The 20506-nt window shown below is 37.7% G+C and overlaps 1 protein-coding gene across 4 annotated transcripts in view; it reads right to left on the reverse strand.

Annotated features, from left to right (window-relative positions):
* Positions 1 to 20506, reverse strand: part of EPS15 (epidermal growth factor receptor pathway substrate 15) — a 160421-nt gene that overhangs the window by 70905 nt on the left and 69010 nt on the right. For all 4 annotated transcript variants that reach the window (XM_057556973.1, XM_057556970.1, XM_057556967.1 and 1 more), the window contains exon 12: positions 19209 to 19294. In XM_057556973.1, the coding sequence (XP_057412956.1) occupies positions 19209 to 19294 (86 nt within the window). The remainder of the gene's footprint in view (positions 1 to 19208; positions 19295 to 20506) is intronic.

The following is a 20506-nucleotide window of genomic DNA, read 5'->3' on the forward strand; positions in this document are numbered from 1 at the left end:
TTCTTTTCAAGATTCTGTGCCACAATAAAAAGACATTTAGATGCAGTTTCCTAAGGAGCCCACCAATATATGTGGATAAGACAGACATATACTTCAAGTGTGTGAGCATTTACTTCAAGTGTGTGAGCATTTACTTCATATACTTCAGGTGTGTGAGCATTTTGCCACTTATCTTGGACATCAGGAAAAGCTATTCCCTTCACCTTAGTAACTTCTAAAAAAGGGAAATGATCCTATACACCCTCCATTTTAGACTATCTCTCTGGCCCTATTCACTCCCAAGATGATAGCACATCCTGAGGAATCCACAAATACCAAAGCTATAAAGAAAGGCCACAGAAAGAGCTCCCTGGTGTTCCAAAAGTTGACTGCTCTGATTCCACGGAACCTAGTATCTGAACCAGGAAGAAATGCAAAGCCCAAGCTAAGCTTTCAGAAGCCTGAAGTTGGTAACTGCATAAACCTACTATGAAGTAGGCAAAAGCCACTCACAAGACTGGAGACCAGGATTCTAATCTGGCTCTACCATGAAACGGTTTTTCTGACTCTGATTATTATTTTTCCTCTGCAGATGCTGATCTCTCTACCATCTCAAGATCTGTAAGGTGAAATGTACAAGATATCAAGTAATTAAGAAAAAAGCAGGCTTTGAGCCTATGCTATGGTTTTGTTTTACTCATAATATTAATACTACTTAGAATTTTAAATAATATTGATGGAGTAATTTTTAAATTTGTTAAAAGGAATTATGGGGTACAAGACAGTTTATAAAACATTGATCTTGTCTTAATAATCAAAATAATTGCTGTCTACTTTTAGAAACTTATTTTATGACTTTCAAAGCATAAGACTTGGAGTAAAATATAGTCCAGAATTCAAATACTGGTTTCATCACAGGTCATCTTTGTTAAATCACTGTAGCAACAGCTATTTGTTCTGGTTGAGCCTCCCTTCTCCTAGTACTCAGCAATCTTTCTTTTAGGAGACTGCTCCTCTCTCCCTATTATCTTTCTACCCATATAGTTCAAGTAGAAAATGCCATCTTTTTACAGACTCAAACTCTCTGAGTAATAACTGGCCAGGGATTAGCTCCTGACCAAAGCTTAACCAGTCACAGCTTCCCACCTCATAATAACAGGAATTACCTCAATATTGGGCCCAAGATCAAAGCCAAGGTGGTTAAAATCTTTATCAAGGATGCCTTTATTTGGAATTAATGGAAAACCACTATTACCACTACCATATCTACTACTACTACTACTAACAATAACAATTATTGAAACTAGAACTTATTAAGTATTTACTACATGATAGGTGTTATGTGATAAGAACTTTACATGGATTATTTCATTCATTCTCAAGAAAAATCATTCCTGTGAAATGATGAAGATGGGCAAATGTAGGTCTAGATGTTGTTGGCATTTGCTGTCTCTGTCTAAAGAACAATAAAATTTTCATACAAAGCAGCAGAGGTGAAAGGCAGGAGACAGAGAATTTGGAAGGGCTTAAGCCCTGGCTATCACCCTCTGTGATAGTTAATTTTATGTACTAACTTGGCTAGGCCAATTTTATGTACTAACTTGGCTAGGCCATGGTACCCAAATATTTGGTCAAACACCAGTCTGGATGTTGCTATAGAGGTATTTTTAAAGATAAAATTAACATTTAAATCAGCAGACTTTGAGTAAAGTAGATACCCTCCATAGTGTGGTGGGTCTTACCCAATAGTTTAAGGCCTTAAGAGAAAAATACTGAGACTTCCCCAAGGAAGAGGCAATTCTATTTCCAAACTGTCTTCAGACTTGAGCTGCAACATGAACTTTTACCTGAGTCTCCAGCTTATCATCCTGTTCTAGAGATTTTAGACTTGCCAGCTCCACAACTGTGTAAGCTAATTCCTTAAAGTAAATTGAAGGTAATATCTACTTTACATATCATACACAAAGATTGTTGTGAGGAGTAAAAACGAGAATACACAACGGTACCCAATATATCCCTATGCAACTTTAAAACCTAAGTATTGATTTAACAAACAAATACTGAATTCTACTACATACCTGTCACTGTGCTGTACTTCAGTGATACAAAAAAAAACAATGAGACAGACACTTTCCATTAAGTGTATGTGAGGGGTTGGGCAGGAGAACATAAAAAGATAACTGCAATGAAGGGTACTGGGTGCTACAACAGGTAAGTACAAGGTGCTATGGGAACACAGAAGATGGGTACCTGACTCTGGAGAGGGTCTAAAAAGGCTTCCTTGGTGTCAGTGAAGGCAGGATTATGGAATTGCAAAAATAAGCTGTGCAGACAGTAAGTGGTATATTTATCATACGGTATTTCAAAAGAAATTATTCCAGCCTGGGAATGCTTTGTGACAGAGAACCTTGAAGACTCAGTTAAGGTGAGACTTCAGTTAAGCCTTGAAGGAAAGAATCAATGTTGGGTAGAAAAATGGCATGTCAAATGCAAGGGAGAGCTTATGCAAGAAAGCAAAAAGCATGTCAGCACAATGGCAGACTAAGAGGTAAACCAAGAAGAAAACTTCCCAAATTTGATGAAATACACACGTCTACAACCCAAGAAGCTCAACGAACGCCAAGCAGGAAAACCCAAAGAAACTCACACTGAGACAATTATAGTCAAATTGTTGAAAGACAAAGACAGAATTTTGAAAGCAATAAGAAAGGAAAGACTTTTCATGTACATGGGATCAAAAATAAGGTTATCATTGGATTTCTCAGCAGAAACCTTGAAGACTGGAAGGCAGTGGGATGACATATTTAAAATGCTGAAATAAAAAAGAAACTGTCAACTGAAAATACTCTATCTGGAAAAACTGTCCTTCAAAAATGAGGGAGAAATTAAGATATTCCCAGATAAACAAAAGCTGAGGATTTCATTACCATTAGACTTGTGCTATAAGAGATGCTAAAGGGAGTCCTTCAGATTGAAATGAAAGGAGGCTACTAGACAGTAACTTGAAGCCATACGAAGGTATAAAGATCTCCAGTAAAGGTAGATACATGGACAAAACCAAAAACTAGTACTATTGTAATTTTGCTTTACAACTCCCCTTTATATTTTCTGTAAGATTTAAAAGACAAATGCATAAAAAATAATTATAAAGCTATGTTAGTGGATATATGATGTATAAAGATGTAATTTATGACATCAACAACATAAAGTGGAAGGGACAGAATTTACAGAAGGTAGGATTTTGTATACCATCGAAGTTAAGTTGATATCAAGTCCAATTAAATCATTCAGTTTGGGATGATAAAATTCTGGGGATGAACAGTGGTGACAGCTGTGTAACAACGTAAATACACCTACGCCACTGATCTGTATGCTTAAAAATGGCTAAAATGGTCAACTTTATGCTATGTATATTTTACCACGTGAAAAAATTAATAAAAAAGAAAGCACAGAGGTGAGAAAATTCTAGACAGCAGACTAATTTATCTAAGATGGAGGGTTTATGTGTGGTAAATAAAGCTGGAATGGTAGATCAGGGTAAGATTATAAAAGAACTTCAGTACTGGGTAAAGACACACAGACTTTTAATTCACTGGCAATGGGAGTCCCTAAAGATTTCTGAGCTGTGCTTTTTTGAACTCTGAATGGCATTATTTAACAACATAGCTCTTCTTTCTCTGCTGGCTTCTGCTCTGTGGGGGAAGAGAGGAAGCAGAGGCTCTTATTACTGAGAAAGCTGATGACAATTGCTAGAAAGGCAATAGAACACTCTGACTCTGCTTATCTTGGGAACTGTCAGAAGTCTTGAGCTAGATTAGAGTAACAACTACAGACAGTTGATAAGAAAGTTCTGGCATGTAATTCAAACCAGTCTGAAAGTTAGATGGTCTTTCACTCTAAGAATTCATATTTAGTTGATAAAAACTTAAGTTAAAGTTTGAGAGTAAAGACATTGATTTGTACCTTAAGTTTTTAATTTCTCTTTGCCTTAAATATATAATCATTATATAACTATATATTATTTCATTCTTTCAACAAACAGCTATTGAGTATCTACTACATGCCAAAAAAGATTAAACCAGGGCCCCTACTTACAGCTTGCTGGGAAAACAAACATAGCCATTAATTATAAAACTGTTAAGATAACTGCTATAGGGACTTCCCTGGTGGCGCAGTGGTTAAGAATCCGCCTGCCAATGCAGGGGACATGGGTTCGATCCCTGGTCTGGGAAGATCCCACATGCCGCAGAGCAACTAAGCCTGTGTGCCACAACTACTGAAGCCCGTGCGCCTAGAGCCTGAGCACCGCAACAAAGAGCAGCCCCCGCTTGCCACAACTAGAGAAAGCCTGTGCGCAGCAATGAAGACTCAACGCAGCCAAAAATAAATAAATTAATTAATTTTAAAAAATATTGTAACAAATTCAATAAAGACTTTAAAGAAAAAAAAGATAATTGCTATAAAAGTTTAAGTGCATTCGGTCCTATGGGAAAAACTAAACTTCCTAGTTCTAAGAGGCTGGCTTTTTTTTTTTTTTTTTTTTTTTTTTTTTAAGAGGCTGGCTTTTTAAATGAGCTTTAGTTTCAAAAAAAAAAGTCCGAATATATTCATGGGCATAAACTGTTGAAAGCCTAACTGGAATCAGGAGAAAACACAAACTTTGGGGTGTGGCTCACATGACCACTGCCATGTCAGTGGCAGAATCCAAAATTAGATATTTCACTTTTTAAAAGGAGAAATGAAAGTTTATTTTGCAAACCCCAAATAATTAATTTATTCTACTTATCTAGCGGACAAAATGAGATGAAAAAACTCTAAGAAATGTAAGACTAGAACTTGGTTTTCGTAATTTAAATAAAAGAGATAATAAACTTGATAGGGATGACTAATTTATATTATATCTAGAAATACTTCGGCACAATTCCTACCACACAATAAGTGCTTAGTAAATGTCAGCGATCATCATCATCATCATCATCACACAATTTACTAGTATAAAAGTAGAACATTTACTGGCTTTTTGGAAAGTTGTAATCAAGCATCCAGAGTGATGGCAGTTAGGACTTAAGTATGTTGGTAGAGACTGACTCTTAAATCTTTCAGGAGCTGAAATTTCTTGGTAGATATTTTTGTTTCCCAAAGACAAACTGAAACACATTCTAAAAAGTACTGCTCTCTTAAAAGAGGTAAGTGTCCCTTAATAAGCTACCAGTGCCACAAAATAATACAAGCAAAAAAACCGTAATTTTTATAGAAAACAACTGATTCAGACCAGAGCGGTCCAAGAGAAATATGACAGACATGTAATCTTAAATGATCAAATAGCTATATATTAAAAAGAAACAAGTGAAATTTATTTTAATATGTTTAATATGTTTTATTTAATCCAAGATATCCAAAATATTTACATTCTTCTTTTGAAATCCAGTATATTTTATATTAATAGCACAGCTTAATTTGGATTAGCCGTATTTCAAGTGCTCAATAGCCACATGTGGCTAGTGGTTGCTGTATTAGCACAGACTCAGACTTGAGCAAGGCGGGTTTCAAATAAGGGAAGTCTCCCTAAGCAGAGGTTTTAAATGACGAGCCATGTACTTTATGTGAAAACTAATTAAGGTGCCTCCTTACTACCAAAAACAAACGCATACTACAATGTAGAGGTTCGATTACTCAATCAGTAACGCCATTGCTGAGGCAGTCACAATTGAGACCTTCTAGTATCAGTACCACAGGGCCAGAAACAGATCATGTTGGATTTTATAAGCAGAAGAATTCCAGATTCGACAGTATAAGCAATGCTCTCTCCAGAGCTAATGTTTTCTCACAGTATTTGAACTAAACTAAACCAAAAACATAATTAAAAAAAAATTCAAACCATATGCTAACATTGCCTGAAATAGTTTTTAAAAAATCAGTTCTTTAGAGAATGGACATATGGACACCAAGGGGGGAAAACTGCGGTGGGGTGGGGATGGTGGTGTGCTGAATTGGGAGATTGGGATTGACATGTATACACTGATGTGTATAAAATTGATGCCTAATAAGAACCTGCAGTATAAAAAAACAAACAAAACAACTAATACTAAACTTTCATTGGGTTATTTGTATGGAAATATGTCAATATAAATGTTTCAGACATTACATGAAATTTCTAAAAATCTTATATTTGTATGTGTATGGAAATATTATAAATGTTTCAGACATTACATGAAATTTCTAAAAATCTTATATGTTCTGGTATAATGTTATATGTAATAATCCTAGTTATTACTTTAAAATGTATATCTCAGAAATAACTAATTTTCTTGTCAACTGCATTATTATGAACTTTCATCAAATCTTTAACCGTGGTCATTTTTAAGTCTTTTGTCACTTACAGACAGTTCTGGGTGTACTCTGATGATTTTGCAAATATGTTCCTATAAAAGGGTTTCATCTTCAAGAAATTCATGGAAAAGACTCTGACAAGTACAGGTTTCTGGTAACTGACTGTACTGCTGAACTGAATGAATAAGCATTTTCAGAACTCTAGTGAAAAACTGATGAACTCATAAAAGTGCTAACAAAAGATCAAGATGAAAAAAAAATTAATTACATGGGACTGAGTGAACTGATGAGGATGAGTATAATTTTTGTGACTTTCTGTCTGAATTAAAAAAAAAAAATCCCACAAGGACTCAGAGGAAAAGAATATACAAATCAATTTTCACTGCAAAGTAAAGGAGCTGTTACAGTGGAGGATTACTGGACTGAATGTCAATATTATGACATAGTATGAGTGTGTTTCATGTTTGGTAATTGCAATCGTTGCTTTTGTTGTGGTCATCCATGTACAATGCTTGGTGTCAGTCTATTTATCTCTTGTAAAAATAAAATACAGTGTGTGTGTGTGTGTGTGTGTGTGAAAAAAAAAAAAATCAGTTCTTATATACGATTGAGGTAGAGATCTATATATTTAGGAACCCAGATTCTGGCTGCCCAGCTACACAGTTCCAGTCTCCAACTAGGGAAGAGAGTGCTCATTCAGCTATTCCAACCAATGTCTGCTGAGCACCTTTCAGTGAATGCTGTGCTCTAAGTGCTGAGCTAGGTGTTGGGGATGATGATGATGATTACTAACATGCATTGAGAATTTACCATGTTCCAGGAACTGTACTAGGCATTTTACATGGGATTATTCATATTTCTATTTTACAGATGAAGAAACTGAGGCACAGACAGTTAAGTAACTTGTCTAAGTCACGTCAGTAATCAAACCAGGCAATCTGGTTACAACGCCCATGCTCTGAAATACTACTACACTGTACTGCCTAATCAGAAATTTTAAGAGACAGTTGGTACTATCACACAGAGCTCAGAGACTACTGGGGAAAGAAATACAATTCAGTATTGTAAGTGTTCGGAGAGAAGGATATTGAGTGTTCTCTGAGCTGAAGTGGCTATCAAGGAAAACTTCTTAGAAAACTTGTCCATTCCTCATCTGAAAAATCAGAATAAAACTGCTTACCCTTCAGCCGTGTTGCAAGAATTGAGTAAGAGAATTTATATAAAGCAGGAATAGCACAATGCCAAATAACTATCATTGTAATCATCTATCCTGTTTACTGGCCCAAGACCAGGATAACAAACTGGCCTGACAGGATGTAGCTTTTACTTCCTGATGTTCTTGCTAACAGGACAGAAGACAGGAAGGAAGTAGAAGCTGGTAGAAGACAAATAAATATTAACTCCTGCCTCAGCATAATCCACCACCACCACACTATCTAAGAGACTGAAGCAATTTCTTGGTATGTTTTGCCTTTTCACTGCCACGAACTTCTCTATTTGAGCCACTTTACTTTCAGAACAAGGGTTCTTAAAAATTGGTCCATGGATAGTTTTTAAGGGTCTAGGAACTCCTGAAATAAATGCAAAATGGTGTACATGGATAAACATGTTCTTTTTTTCTGGAGGCAGAGTCTAATAGCCTTTATCAGATTCTCAAAGGAAATCCCTGACACAAGAACAGGTTGGCAAAATACGAAAAATCAGTCCATTAACCTTCAGGTCCCTGTAAGGATTAAAAATCCTCTTGCCTACAAAATCTTCTTCTATAGTCTCCAAAATAAGCTATTATTCAGAAGATCATTTGCTTTATTTCAACATTTAGTGATGGTTTCTAGTCTGCCATAAACTTTGCAGGAATTAAGTCTGGGAAATATTCTAATATTTGTAACAAACTTTGATTTATTCATTCAACCAACTAACCTGTACTGAAATTTTGTGGTGTCAGGCACTGTGTGCATTAATTTCTAGACATATCCAAATGAATAAGACAGAGACCCTGTACTGAAGGAGTTCAAATTAAAACAAAAAAAAGACACATTAAAAAAAAAAGATCAGGACTTCCCTGGTGGCACAGTGGTTAAGAATCCACCTGTCAATGCAGGGGACACGGTTTGATCCCTGGTCTGGGAAGATCCCACATGCTGTGGAGCAACTAAGCCCGTGCACCACATCTACTGACCCTGTGGTCTAGGGCCTGCTTCCCGCAACTACTGAGCCTGTGTGCTGCAACTACTGAAGCCCTCGTGCCAACAGCCCATGCTCCGCAGCAAGAGAAGCCACCGCAATGAGGAGCCCCCACCCTGCAACGAAGAGTAGCCCCTGCTCGCCACAACTAGAGAAAGCCCATGGGCAGTAACAAAGACCTAATGCAGCCAAAAAATTAAAAAAAAAAAAAAAAAAATCACACTAAAATGTGGTGAGTACTATTATAAAGGAATAAAGACTCTGTAAGTAGAAAGGAAAGAGGAACTAGCAATCAAGGTTTCAGGGAAGGTTTGACAAAGGAGATGATATTTAAGCTGGGCCTTAAAGCAGGAATAAAACTTTACAAGGTAAAAGGTATGCTCAGGCAAAGAGGAAGAGTAGGATCAGAGGCACAGAAGAATAAAAACCGGTGGCGTGTTGAGCTGAGAGGTAATAAGCCCACCCACCATATGGCTAGAGAAGAGGAATGAAACTGAAATGGTCGATTAGAGCACTATGTTGAACACTGAGAGAGAGTACAAGAGCAAACACATGGTATCTGTTCTAGGAGCTTCGCAGCAAGGGTCCCCAACCCCCAGGCCACGGACTGGTACCGGTCTGTAGCCTGTTAGGAAACAGGCCGCACAACAGGAGGTGAGCGGCGGGCAAGCCAGCGAAGCTTCATCTGTATTTCCAGCTGCTCCCCATCGCTTGCATTACCGCCTGAGCTCCACCTCCTGTCAGATCAGCGGCTGTATTAGGTTCTCATAGGAGCGCGAACGCTACTGTGAACTGCGCATGCGAAGGATCTAGGTTGCACGCTCCTTATGAGAATCTAATGCCTGATGATCTGAGGTGGAGCTGAGGCGGTGATACTAGCGCTGGGGAGCGGCTGCAAGTACAGATTATCATCAGCAGAGAGGTTTGACTGCACAGAGACCATAATAAATCAACTGCTTGAAGACTCATATCAAAACCCTATCAGTGAGTGGCAAGTGACAAGCTGCACGTGGTGGCAGGTTTTATAGTGGCAAGTGAGTTGATATACTTCAATTGTACAGCTGCATGTGGTAGCAGGCTTTAAGTCAGAATCCGACACTTGTTTTAGTCTGCGCGTGGCCCGCCCATTATTTTATTTACCACTTCCATCTGCACCTCTTTCCCCACAGTGCACACTTGTCTCGGTCACAGTTGTGGTAAGCCCACAAGCTAACCCTAGCCAAAATGTAAAAAACAAATGTCACTAGAGAGCTTCTTTGAAAAGGGGGACAGACCCAATGATGAAACAGCAGAAAACTCTAAGACTACCAACAGGGGCTTCCCAGGTGGCGCAGTGGTTGAGAGTCTGCCTGCCAATGCAGGGGACACGGGTTCGAGCCCTGGTCTGGGAAGATCCCACATTCCGCGGAGCAACTAGACCCGTGAGCCACAATTACTGAGCCTGCGCGTCTGGAGCCTGTGCTCCGCAACAAGAGAGGCCGTGATGGTGAGAGGCCCGCGCACCGCGATGAAGAGTGGTCCCCGCTTGCCACAACTAGAGAAAGCCCTCGCACAGAAACGAAGACCCAACACTGCCAAAAATAAATAAATAAATTAATTAATTAAATTTAAAAAAAAAAAAGACTATCAACAAAAAGAAAACTGTATTTAAAAGAAAGCACCAAGAATCCTACTTAAATTACGGGTTCATTGCAACAGGTGATTGACATTCTCCAAGCCCGCTTTGTATAATATGTGGAGACCGGTTATCCAACACAGCCATGAAATCTTCAAAACTGCTTTGCCACATGGAGACCAAGCACCCTGCATTAAAAAACAAGCCTTTGGAGTTTTTCAAAAGGAAAAAATGTGAACACTAAGAACAGAAGCAATTACTGAAGGCCACCACTTCATCAAATGTGTCTGCACTGACAGCATCGTTCTTAGTGGCTAACCGCATGGCTAAAGCTAAGAAGCCCTTTACTATTGGTGAAGAGTTGATCCTGCCTGCTGCTAGGGACATTTGTCATGAACTTTTAGGAGAGGCTGCAGTTCAAAAGGTGGCACATGTTCCTCTTTCGGCTAGCACCCTAACTAGACAAATTGATGAAACAGCAGAGGATATTAAGGCACAATTGTTAGAGAGGATTAATGAGTCACCGTGGTACACAATCCAGATGGACAAGTCTCCCAATGTTGACAACAAGGCAACAATGCTTGTTTTTGTGCGATATATTTTTCAGGAGGATGTGCATGAGGATATGTTATGTGCACTTTCACTGCCAACCAACACTACAGCTGCAGAATTATTCAAGTCTTTGAATGATTACATATCAGGAAAACTGAATGGGTCATTTTGTGTCGGTATATGCATGGGCGGAGCAGCTGCCATGACTGGACGGCCTTCTGGTTTCACTACTCGGGTCAAAGAGGTCGTTTCTGAATGTGAGTCTACGCACTCTGTCATCCATAGAGAAACGCTGGGTAGCGGAAAAATGTCACCTGAGCTTAACAATGTTTTGCAGGATATCATTAAAATTATCAACCAAAGTAAGGTACACGCCCTTAACTCACGTTTGTTCGCACAGCTCTGCAAGGAGATGGACGCAGAGCACACACGTCTTCTCTTATACACAGAAGTGAGATGGCTTTCTAAAGGTAGATCACTGGCCAGAGCTTTTGAGTTAAGAGAGCTGCTCCAGAGATTTCTTTTAGAAAAACAGTCACCACTGGAAGCACATTTCAGTGCCACAGAATGGGTCGTAAAACTTGCTTACTTGTGTGACATATTCAACCTGCTCAATGAACTCAATCTGTCACTTCAGGGGAGAACGACAACTGTGTTCAAGTCGGCAGATAAAGTGGCTGCATTCAAAGCCAAACTGGAATTATGGGGGCGACGAGTGAACACTGGGATTTTTGACATGTTTCAAACATTGGCAGAGATTTTGAAAGAGACTGAGCCAGGGCCTTCTTTCTCCCAGCTGGTGCATGATCACCTATCTCAGCTTTCAAAAGACTTTGAGCATTACTTCCCAACCACAAAAGACCCCCAAACTGGGAAGGAATGGATCTGCGACCCATTTGTGAATAAGCCAGGTGAATCGAATTTGTCCGTGCTAAAAGAGGATCAACTGGTTGAGATCGCAAATGACATTGGCCTTAAAAGTATGTTTGAGACAACCTCAAATCTCCATATGTTCTGGATGAAAGCTAAGGCGGAATATCCTGAGATTGCCACAAAAAGCACTGAAAAGGCTGCTTCCATTTCCAACACCCTATCTTTGTGAAGCAGGGTTTTCTGCAGTGACAGCAGCCAAAACGAGATTACGGAGTAGACTGGACATAAGCAACACACTTCGGGTGTCACTGTCTCCTGTCACCCCCAGATGGGGCCATCTAGTTGCAGGAAAACACACTCAGGGATCCCACTGATTCTGCATTATGTTGAGTTGTATAATTATTTCCTTATATATTGCAATGTAATAATAATAGAAATAAAGTACACAATAAATGTAATGCACTTGAATCATTCCGAAACCATCCCCCCCTAACCCCCAACCCTGGGTCCGTGGAAAAACTGTCTTCCACAAAACCGGTCCCTGATGCCAAAAAGGCTGGGGACTGCTGCTTTACATTATCATAGTGGGAGATGATCCTACTTTATTGTGGGAAGTAGCTAAGACAGAAGAATGGTCAGGATGCCAAGAGAGCACCGCGAAGGAAGAGATTTTACACCATACTCAGAAAAGTGAACTGAGGTAAGGGCTAAAACTAGACAGAAAAAGCAGAAAGGACAGGACAGATTTCAACAATACTGAACAAATTATTTTCTCTATATATCTATTATATAAGCTATATATATTGTATCTATTACATAAGCCAAGCAGTAGGGATTAACAATGAGCAAGCAAATAGTCCCTATGATTAAGAAGTACATAGTCTAGTGAGATATCCAAATAAAACAGACAATTATGCTATGACAAGTGTAAATTTTAAAACTATGTAAGATAGGCTCTTAAATAAGATTTGATAGGTATGGGGGTTGGGAAGGGGAAGGTTTCCAGAGGAAATAACATCTAAGGTGAGATCTGAAGGATGAGGAGGAGTTGATCAGGCAAAGGAGGTGAGGAGGTAGGAATGATTTCAAGAAACATCTCAAAAATAGAAGAATAAAAATGAGAAGAAAAATCTCAGGTTTCTAGCTTGAGTGACAATAAATGGGTGATGTCACTGAGAAAGGGAAATAAAAGAGACAAGGATAGTGGTCAGGGGAAAATTAGGAAGTCAGGTCCTACTGAACATTCAGATGAAAACACTAGTTGGGCAATGAAAAATATAGGTGTTCAGCTCAGGTGAGAGAGCCAGGTATTTGACAAGATTATTTTATAACCATTGTTTTCCCTTAAGTTAAAAATATACTAATTTAATCTGATTTATATAATTAAATCCCTATATAGCAAATGTTGAAGGAATCATATAAAAAACTTAAAGAAACAAATGACAGAAGGTCATCCTGCCTCAAGTTCCCAATGTCCTATATTTTCAACTAGAAACAATTTGGTGAACTAGGGAAGAAAACAACATCTCATTTTCTGACTGATAACAAAGAACATTCTTTACCCAACCAACTCTTGAGGTTATATATAGTTTTTTATATCTCCATTGATTTTCAACGCTCAGAACAAATTATTATTCTAAGAAACATTCTTGGGGCTTCCCTGGTGGCACAGTGGTTAAGAATCCGCCTGCCAATGCGGGGGACATGGGTTCCAGCCCTGGTCCGGGAAGAGCCCACATGCCACGGAGCAACTAAGCCCGTGCACCACAACTATTGAGCCTGTGCTCTAGAGCCCGTGAGCCACAACTACTAAACCCACATGTCACAACTACTGAAGCCTGTGAGCTTAGAGCCCACACACCACAACGAAGAGTAGCCCCTGCTTGCCGCAGCTAGAGAAAGCCCGCGTGCAGTAACGAAGACCCAACGCAGCCAAAAGTAAATAAATAAATAAAACAAAATAAACATTCCTTTTTTCATTATGCTTTTCCGTGTTTTCCAAATTTTTATGAGTATGTATTATAACCATCACTGAGGGGGAAAAAGCAAATCTTGTAAAGCACCATATTCATTACATTCTCATTACAGTACCATATTATGTACGTCATTTATTTGCAGGTTTGATCCCTGGACTAAAATTAAATATCTTCATCTGAAAACCAAACAAATAAGAAGGAGCTAATCTTCTGCCAGATGACAATTTAGTAAAAGCCACAAACAAAATCTGTTTAAATTCTTTTTTCCTATTTTGTAGTTATACACGTCACTGCCTGATGTATTAATAAAAGATTTAAAGGCTAAAGAGTAATACCATTGCACAGAAATAATAGTCATTCACAGTAACAAAAGTCAAGGTTTATAATGTAATGTGTTAAAGACTTGGTGGTAGTGATTTAATACAACCATTTACAAAACTGAATTTTAACAACCATAATTTTAGCATGGGTAGATGAGCCTTATTATGACATTACTGAAGTTGACAGATGATGGAAGTTTGCCTACACTGTAGATCTCACCTAAAATAAAAGCCTAGGGAAAATATTTTCACAAGTGTCAAGTATAAACATATTACACATTTATAAAATGTGACTACAATTTAAAACTTAATAAGGTTTTGAAGCACTATGATTTTCTTAATAAGACAGTCACAAAATGTTAGATTTTTTTTTATGTGTTTAGCTGTAATTCACTATATAAGACTGCCACTAGTACAACTTAACATTATGGTAACTAGAAGTTACTGAAAGCTCAGTTTATCAAAACGTAACTAATACAGTAAGTCCCTTACATACGAACAAGTTCCAATCCGAGAGCACATTCGTAAGTCCAATTTATTCGTAAGACCAACAAAGTTAGCCTAGGTACCCAACTAACACAATCGGCTATATAGTACGGTACTGTAACAAGTTTATAATACTTTTCACACAAATAATACATAAAAAACAAAAAAACCCACAAAAAATAAAGAAAACATTTTTAATCTTACAGTACAGTACCTTGAAAAGTACAGTAGTACAGTACAACAGCTGGCATACAGGGGCTGTCGGCAGTACCGGCTACATCACTGCTGCTTTTACACTTGCTTCCAGACATCCTGGGCTTGAAATAAAGATACTGTACTATTGTACTCTGTAAGTACTGTAAAGTACACAGAAGCACAACCACTTGTAGAGGATGCACACACGTGTCAATGTACGCCAGACACGTGAACTAACTTATGTGACTGGACATGTGAACACATGTTCACATCTTTGAAAGTTCGCAACTTGAAGGTTCGTATGTAGGGGACTTACTGTATTACAAATGTTTGTATCGGCAAGAACATTTTATGTACGGTGCTCTACTTCCTATTAAAACTCATTACAAAAACATTTCATAAGTAAAATAACTACTGTTGAAATCAAGCAAGCCCTAGAATACTGGGGTATGTGTCTATTTTCATAGGCTTGAGAGGCACAGATGACAAGTATTTTCAAATCTAGCTACTATTTTTTTTTAATTAATTAATTTATTTATTTATTTTTGGCTGTGTTGGGTCTTTGTTTCTGTGCGAGGGCTTTCTCTAGTTGCGGCAAGCGGGGGCCACTCTTCATCGCGGTGCGCAGGCCTCTCACTATCGAGGTCTCTCTTGTTGTGGAGCACAGGCTCCAGACGCGCAGGCTCAGTAATTGTGGCTCACGGGCCTAGCTGCTCCACGGCATGTGGGACCTTCCCAGACCAGGGCTCGAACCCATGTCCCCTGCATTGGCAGGCAGATTCTCAACCACTGCGCCACCAGGGAAGCCCCAAATCTAGCTATTATTAAATGCACATTTCTCATAAGTCAAGCAAAAATGCTAATGGGCCGTTTATAGACCATATGAAATGAAGTCTATACACCATTATAGACTGAGTAATCAAATGTTTACATTTTTTTCAAACCAAAGTAAAAATGTTCTAAATCTTAATGAAAAGCTGTCTAGAAAAAAATGTAGAACTAGAACTATACAACCAGGTTTGGGTGCTAGCCAGCACTTTTGCTGACCTGATGTATGACTTTGATTTTTTTCCCCCATGAGTAAAAAAGAAATTGGATTATGTAATCTCCAAGGGTTTGTTTTCATTCATTTGTTTTTTGATTTCAATACTAAAAGCTTTATGTAATAGGCAAAGGCCAATTTTTGATCTGGAAATAGAATTTGGTAGAATTCAGTAGAAGGCAGATAAGTCAAAACTGAACAATCCCGTTTAAAAAGGTGCCCAGACTAAGGTTACAGAATGTCAAGACATACTGTTCAAATTGGCAGATGATACTAAGGGCGATCACTGAAATTACTGTGGATTTGAAGCTATACTGCTTTCTATAGACATTTACTCTCAGAATTCATTCCTCCTTCTGGCAGAATTTTCATGTGGGGATACCCCCTCCTCCATGTGGTCTCGGTGGCAAACCAGCCACCCCCACCCCGACCCCGCAGCCCAGGACAGAGCTCATGACAAATCAGCAAACAATACAGCCTTGGCCACTGACTGTTTCAGTAGGTAGGACCCTAAACCAGTCCAATCAGATTGAATCTTAGGATTTGTTCAGGAACCGCCACAAGAGAGTAACTCCACTAAACCTGAAATAATAGGTACATGAGACTCAGATGTGCAATAACCCCCTTGACAACATAACAGGAAAGCCTATCTGAGAATGGAACCATGCAGTGGAAGTGGAAACAAGACATGGAGAGAGCAAGAGAACTGATTATATCATTTGAGCCCCAGTACGAAGCTATGCTTTAAGCCATCCCTACCTCTAGGAGGTCTTAGTTTCACAAGTAAATAAATTCACTCTTAGTCTGGGTTGAGTTCTTTCTTGCAACTGAAAAAAAATCATAATTAAGTTTCTCTACAATAATCTCAATGTAGTCTCATGGATGAGGAAAGATCTTTCCCAAGTTCTTGCCATATAACCCAGCTAAATCATTTAATCCCCTTATGTCTCAATATCATCAACAAAATAAAGTATCAGCCATTATCTGCTTTAAAGTATTGTGAAGGTTAAAAAAAAAATGTTTGTGTAAGTAAAATGATATTTAAATCCAATGCCCTGTAGATGGAAAAATGGTCTCACTTTTTAAAAAGTAATTTTAGGAGGTCATTTTTACAATGAGTATTACTATAAAAAGTTTCTAGGGAACAAGGGAATTAGGAAATACCAATAGGACCTGCTGTATTTAGATTCAAATCTAATTGTATTCAAGTCTGTTTCTACACAGTATGTGAGTATAAGAAAGAAAATCCAACTCCAAATCAAGCAGTCCTGAGATCAAGTATTAGTTCTATTGCTTACAGGTTTGTATGACTTTGGGTAAAATAACCTCTCTAAGCATCTTAACTCCGTACCTATAAAACAGAACAGTAATATCTATCTCAAGTTACAAGGTTTTTGTGAGGATCAAATGAGATAACAAGTTATGAAAGCTCTTGGCATGGTGTCTGCATTTAACATTCCTTCCATACAATGTATTAAATAATAATTTTTTCCTATTGCTATTCAAATGTCTGAAGTTGAAGGAAAACTGTATTTCAGGGGAAAGGGAGGGGCAAATTAGGAGTTTGGGACTAACATATACACACTACTCTATATAAAATAGATAACCAACAAGCACCTACTATATAGCACAGGGAACTACGCTCAGTATTTTTTTTTTTTTTTTTTTTACGCTCAGTATTTTGTAATAACCTATAAGCGAAAAGAATCTGAAAAAGAATAGGTATATATATGTATAACTGACCCACTTTGCTGTACACCTGAAACTAACGCAACATTGTAAATCAACTATACTTCAACAAAAATAAAATAAATTTTTAAAAAAACTTCAAAAAAAAAAAAAAAAGAAAACTGTACTTCATTCATTCCAAGATATATTGATACCTATTTCACTGTCCAAAATCAAATAGCACCTTATAGTTGTTGGAATGCCATTGTTTATTTGGCAGTGTTTTCTTCTTTTTTCAGTGCTACATAATAGTGCATCCTGCAGTTAAAGGTTGCCTTAGATTTATTATTTTTTTTTAAACACATTATTGGAGTATAATTGCTTTACAATGGTGTGTTAGTTTGTGCTTTATAACAAAGTGAATCAGCCATACATATACATATATTCCCATATATCCTCCCTCTTGTGTCTCCCTGCTACCCTCCCTATCCCACACCTCTAGGTGGTCACAATGAACCGAGCTATCTCCCTGTGCTATGTGGCTGCTTCCCACTAGCTATCTATTTTACATTTAGTAGTGTATATATGTCCATGTCCATGCCACTCTCTCACTTCGTCCCAGCTTACCCTTCCCCCTCCCCGTGTCCTTAAGTACATTCTCTATGTCTGCATCTTTATTCCTGTACTGCCGGTAAGTTCTTCAGAACCCGTTTTTTTTTTTTAGATTCCATATATGTATGTTAGCATACAGTATTTGTTTTTCTCTTTCTGACTTACTTCACTCTGTATGACAGACTCTAGGTCCATCCATCTCATTACAAATAACTCAATTTTGTTCCTTTTCATGGCTGAGTAATATTCCATTGTATACATGTGCCACATCTTCTTTATCCATTCATCTGCCAATGGACATTTAGGTTGTTTCCATGTCCTGGCTATTGTAAACTGTGCTGCAATGAACATTTTGGTCCATGGCTCTTTTTGAATTATGGTTTTCTCAGGGTATATGCCCAGTAGTGGGATTGCTGGGTCATATGGTAGTTCTATGTTTAGTTTTTTAAGGAACCTCCGTACTGTTCTCCATAGTGATTGTATCAATTTACATTCCTACCAACAGTGCAGGAGGGTTCCCTTTTCTCCACACCCTTTCCAGCATTTATTGTTTCTAGATTTTTTGATAATGGCCATTCTGACTAGTGTGAGGTGATACCTCATTGTAGTTTTTATTTGCATTTCTCTAATAATTAGTGATGTTAAGCATCTTTTCATGTGCCTCTTGGCCATCTGTATGTCTTCTTTGGTGAAATGCCTATTTAGGTCTTCTGCCCATTTTTTAATTGTATTGTTTGTTTCTTTGATATTGAGCTCCATGAGCTGTTTGTATATATCAGAAATTAATCCTTTGTCTGTTGCTTCGTTTGCAAATATTTTCTCCCATTCTGAGGGTTGTCTTTTCATCTTGTTTATGGTTTCCTTTGCTGTGCAAAAGCTTTTAAGTTTCATTAGGTCCCATTTGTTTATTTTCATTTTTATTTTCATTACTCTAAGAGGTGGGTCAAAAAAGATCTTGCTGTGGTTTATGTCAGAGAGTTTTTCCTATGTTTTCCTCTATGAGTTTTATAGTGCCTGGTCTTACATTTAGGTCTTTAATCCATTTGGAGTTTATTTTTGTGTATGGTGTTAGGGAGTGTTCTAATTTCATTCTTTTACATGTAGCTGTCCAGTTTTCCCAGCACCATTTACTGAAGAGGCTGTCTTTTCTCCATTGTATGTTCTTGCTTCCTGTGTTGTAAATTAGGTGACCATATATGCATGGGTTTATCTCTGGGCTTTCTATTTGCCTTAGATTTAATAAGGTACACTGATTCCCATTTTAAGAACCACAGTACTTAACCAAATAAAGTAGTACTTACCCAAGATATACATTAGAAACAGAAAAGAGTGTATGCATGTATTTATATAATCAGGTATAATTTTACTTTACATACCTCTGTAGGTCAACTATTTCATTGTTAAGGGTATCTAGCTCCTTAATAGCAGAGAAATCTGCGACAGGACTTGATCCTATGATGTTCTAAAAACAAAGAGTTCACAATTATAACATTATTACTATAAAATTGCATGTGGCAAAGCATTAAAAATGTTTAAAAGCACTATATGGATACATATTTTATGGTATTACTAACACTTCTAATTCACTTAAGAAAACCCTATCTAGTGCAATTTTACACACACACACACACACAGGCAGTTATATACTAAGACATTTTCCCTTAAACTCTCTAAAAGCTGTTGCTCTATAATATATACCACCACTTGAGATCCCAATGTCTTCATCACGTGATCTTAGCCTGTCTAGAATGTTGCAGTAAAGCAGATATCAGATTTATAAACTAATTCCTCCACTGAAGCATAAATTTCTTGGGAAGGTGAATTGTGATTTATTTGTATTTGTATTAAATAAATGGTGGTTGATCTTATTTAATTCAACAAGTATTTCCTTTTATTAAATACTTTCAGTGTCTATTTAAAGTAAAACCAACCGCTCAGCATGTTCCATAGTAAATATTAATATCACCATACATGAAACTGTCTTATATGACATCCTTTACATATGGTTTTCTTTCAATAATGGAGGTGTCAAAATTAGTCTCTGAATGGTATCTGTATTTAGAAAACCTAGCTCGGTTTATTCTGGGCTCTGCTCTTTTACTAGCTGCATGATCTTCACTGCAGAACAGGGAAATAATCTCTGCCCTGCCCACTTTAAAAATTAAACAAATACTGCATATGAAGTCCCCCTACAAACTTTATGATATTTTATAAATGTAAGCTATTATTATACTTAAATTCCTCAACAGAATATGCTCTTGAAAGTTGGAAAGGCTCCCAATGACTTGCTTCCACCCTGGCTCAGTCCCCTTTGTGAACCATTTTTGATGCCTTATATACCTGGCTGAAGTCAAGACAAAAAGACAACTGCTCCTTCAAACACTTGACCTACACCCAATGCTACAACCAAACTGACAAATAACAGGATGATCATCATTAGGAAATGTTAAAACTGAGGCCTAAACATGTAAAACTAAAATATGTTGAGGACCTTATTAGCAGAACATAAAACTTAGTATTATACTTATGTTGCTGTGAACTTAAGGTATGTCACCAACTTGCACAACAGAAGAAGAAACCTAAAAGTTCACAGTATCCTATCTGCTCACATTTATATAATGGTTTACAAATTTACTAAGTACTAATCTGAAAACTGGTCTGTAGGTAGGGCAGA

Source organism: Balaenoptera acutorostrata, chromosome 1 (assembly GCF_949987535.1).
Source record: "Balaenoptera acutorostrata chromosome 1, mBalAcu1.1, whole genome shotgun sequence".
Lineage (NCBI taxonomy): Eukaryota > Metazoa > Chordata > Mammalia > Artiodactyla > Balaenopteridae > Balaenoptera > Balaenoptera acutorostrata.